We start from the raw sequence: 2,781 nt of genomic DNA on the forward strand, positions 1-2,781 counted from the left end.
ACTGAAGTACAGGGAGGCGAGATATTAATAGCCTACCCAAGATCATGTTAATGATGGCAGCCCTCAGGTTTAAAGGTCAGATCTGGTCTGCAGCCTTCCAAATCTAGGGTCTTTTCATCGTGCTCACTGTCTCCCTTTATGTCTCTTTACCTACCTATTTCCTAACTCAGTTTTTCTTCCTCCCTTCTTTGGCCCCTTCTCCTGCAGGCCCGTGACCAAGGTGTAGACAAGAGGGGGAGTCATGCTTCACACGGCCTTGTCATGTTGGCAGCCATTCCTGGGTCTGGCTGTGGTCTTAGTCTTCATGGGATCCACCATTGGCTGCCCTGCTCGCTGCGAGTGCTCAGCCCAGAACAAATCTGTTAGCTGCCACAGGAGGAGGCTGATCGCCATCCCAGAGGGCATTCCCATCGAGACCAAAATCTTGGACCTCAGCAAGAACAGGCTGAAAAGCATCAACCCCGAAGAATTCATCTCTTACCCTCTGCTGGAGGAGATAGACTTGAGTGACAACATCATTGCCAATGTGGAGCCAGGAGCCTTTAACAATCTCTTCAACCTGCGTTCCCTCCGCCTGAAGGGCAATCGCCTGAAGTTGGTCCCTTTGGGGGTCTTCACGGGCCTCTCCAACCTCACCAAGCTTGACATTAGTGAGAATAAGATTGTCATTTTACTGGACTACATGTTCCAGGATTTGCATAACCTGAAATCTCTAGAAGTGGGGGACAATGATTTGGTTTATATATCACACCGGGCCTTCAGTGGGCTGCTTAGCTTGGAGCAGCTCACACTGGAGAAATGTAACCTCACTGCGGTACCCACAGAAGCCCTCTCACACCTCCGCAGCCTCATCAGCCTGCACCTGAAGCATCTCAATATCAACAACATGCCCGTGTATGCCTTTAAAAGACTGTTCCACCTGAAACATCTAGAGATTGACTATTGGCCTTTACTGGATATGATGCCTGCCAACAGCCTCTATGGTCTCAACCTCACCTCTCTCTCCATCACCAACACCAATCTATCCACCGTCCCCTTCCTTGCCTTTAAACACCTGGTCTACCTAACCCATCTGAATCTCTCCTACAATCCCATCAGCACTATTGAGGCAGGCATGTTCTCCGACCTGATCCGCCTCCAAGAGCTTCATATAGTGGGGGCCCAGCTCCGCACCATCGAGCCTCACTCCTTCCAAGGGCTCCGCTTCCTTCGTGTGCTCAACGTGTCTCAGAACCTTCTGGAAACTCTGGAAGAGAATGTCTTCTCCTCCCCGAGGGCTTTGGAGGTCCTGAGCATTAACAACAACCCTCTGGCCTGCGACTGCCGCCTCCTGTGGATCCTGCAGCGGCACCCAACCCTGCAGTTCGGTGGCCAGCAGCCCATGTGCGCTGGCCCGGACACTATCCGCGAGAGGTCATTCAAAGATTTCCACAGCACTGCCCTTTCTTTTTACTTCACCTGCAAAAAACCCAAAATCCGTGAGAAGAAGTTGCAGCATCTGCTTGTGGATGAGGGGCAGACGGTCCAGCTGGAATGCAATGCCGATGGAGACCCTCAGCCTGTGATCTCCTGGGTGACACCTCGAAGGCGGTTCATCACCACCAAGTCCAATGGAAGAGCCACCGTGCTGGGCGATGGCACCCTGGAGATCCGCTTCGCCCAGGATCAAGACAGTGGGATGTACGTCTGCATCGCTAGCAATGCTGCGGGGAATGACACCTTCACGGCCTCCTTAACTGTCAAAGGGTTCGCTTCAGACCGCTTCCTTTATGCCAACAGGACCCCTATGTACATGACCGACTCCAATGACACCATTTCCAATGGCACCAATGCCAATACTTTCTCCCTGGACCTTAAGACAATACTGGTGTCCACAGCCATGGGCTGTTTCACCTTCCTGGGAGTGGTGTTATTTTGCTTCCTCCTCCTTTTTGTGTGGAGCCGAGGGAAAGGCAAACACAAAAACAGCATTGACCTTGAGTACGTGCCCCGAAAAAACAATGGTGCTGTCGTGGAAGGGGAGGTGGCTGGACCCAGGAGGTTCAATATGAAAATGATTTGAAGGTTGGCCGCTCCAACTATTGTTTCTGTGTCATTGTCTGTAACCAGTGAGACAGCCTGGCACAAGAGAAGTACTAGGTTAAAAGGCAGCTTAGTGCAGCTTCCCTGTGTCAAAGCAGGGTCCGCAGAAGCAGGAGGACTTCTGATGGAGACGCTCCACCTAGAAGCAGGCAGGCAGGCATGTGTCAGAGCCCTTCACACAGTGGGGTACTAATTGTTTGCATTGCAAATACTGGCATTCTGGGGATCTCAGTAATGAACCTGAAGCTTCGGCTCATGCTCATGGACAGTTACTCAACCTTTTCTACCACTGCAAAAACAAAAGAAGAAATCAAAAGGAGCAACCTACAATGTAGGATTTACGTATTAAAAAGACACATTTGTCTAAACCATACTCGACAAGAAAAATTTGTATCTATGATTCTCCTTTGTTAAAAGCCTTGCATCATCCCATACTGTTGGTTCAAAACCACAAAGAAATCAATATATTCTTTACTCTTCTCTTTTTTTTGAAACACATATGCTGTATATGTTTTGAAGCAATATGAATGAGAGGTTGTGCTTTTTCGTTACACATCACTATCGGCCCAGGTGTGATGTCACCTTCTTACCATAGAGATAACCCTGAGATTAGATCCCTGGAGTTATGGGTGGATATATGTGGAGAGATAAGTTTTGTCTGATGTAGGATGCCAAGAGATAGGACCCAAGGCAAAAATG

At 49.4% G+C, this 2,781-nt stretch overlaps 1 protein-coding gene across 1 annotated transcript; it reads left to right on the forward strand.

The window, feature by feature from the left end:
* The first annotated feature begins 241 nt into the window (after nucleotides 1-241).
* On the forward strand, nucleotides 242-2,062 carry LINGO2 (leucine rich repeat and Ig domain containing 2). The gene has a single exon (XM_065908380.1). It carries the CDS (start codon nucleotides 242-244, stop codon nucleotides 2,060-2,062), a length of 1,821 nt encoding a protein of 606 aa, XP_065764452.1.
* Nucleotides 2,063-2,781: the final 719 nt, after the last annotated feature.

The sequence above is a fragment of the Muntiacus reevesi genome, chromosome 17 (genome assembly GCF_963930625.1).
Source record: "Muntiacus reevesi chromosome 17, mMunRee1.1, whole genome shotgun sequence".
NCBI lineage: Eukaryota > Metazoa > Chordata > Mammalia > Artiodactyla > Cervidae > Muntiacus > Muntiacus reevesi.

Bases quoted from the DNA above. Each gene is read 5' to 3' on its own strand.
- LINGO2 (XM_065908380.1), top strand. From the start codon at position 242: ATGCTTCACACGGCCTTGTCATGTTGGCAGCCATTCCTGGGTCTGGCT.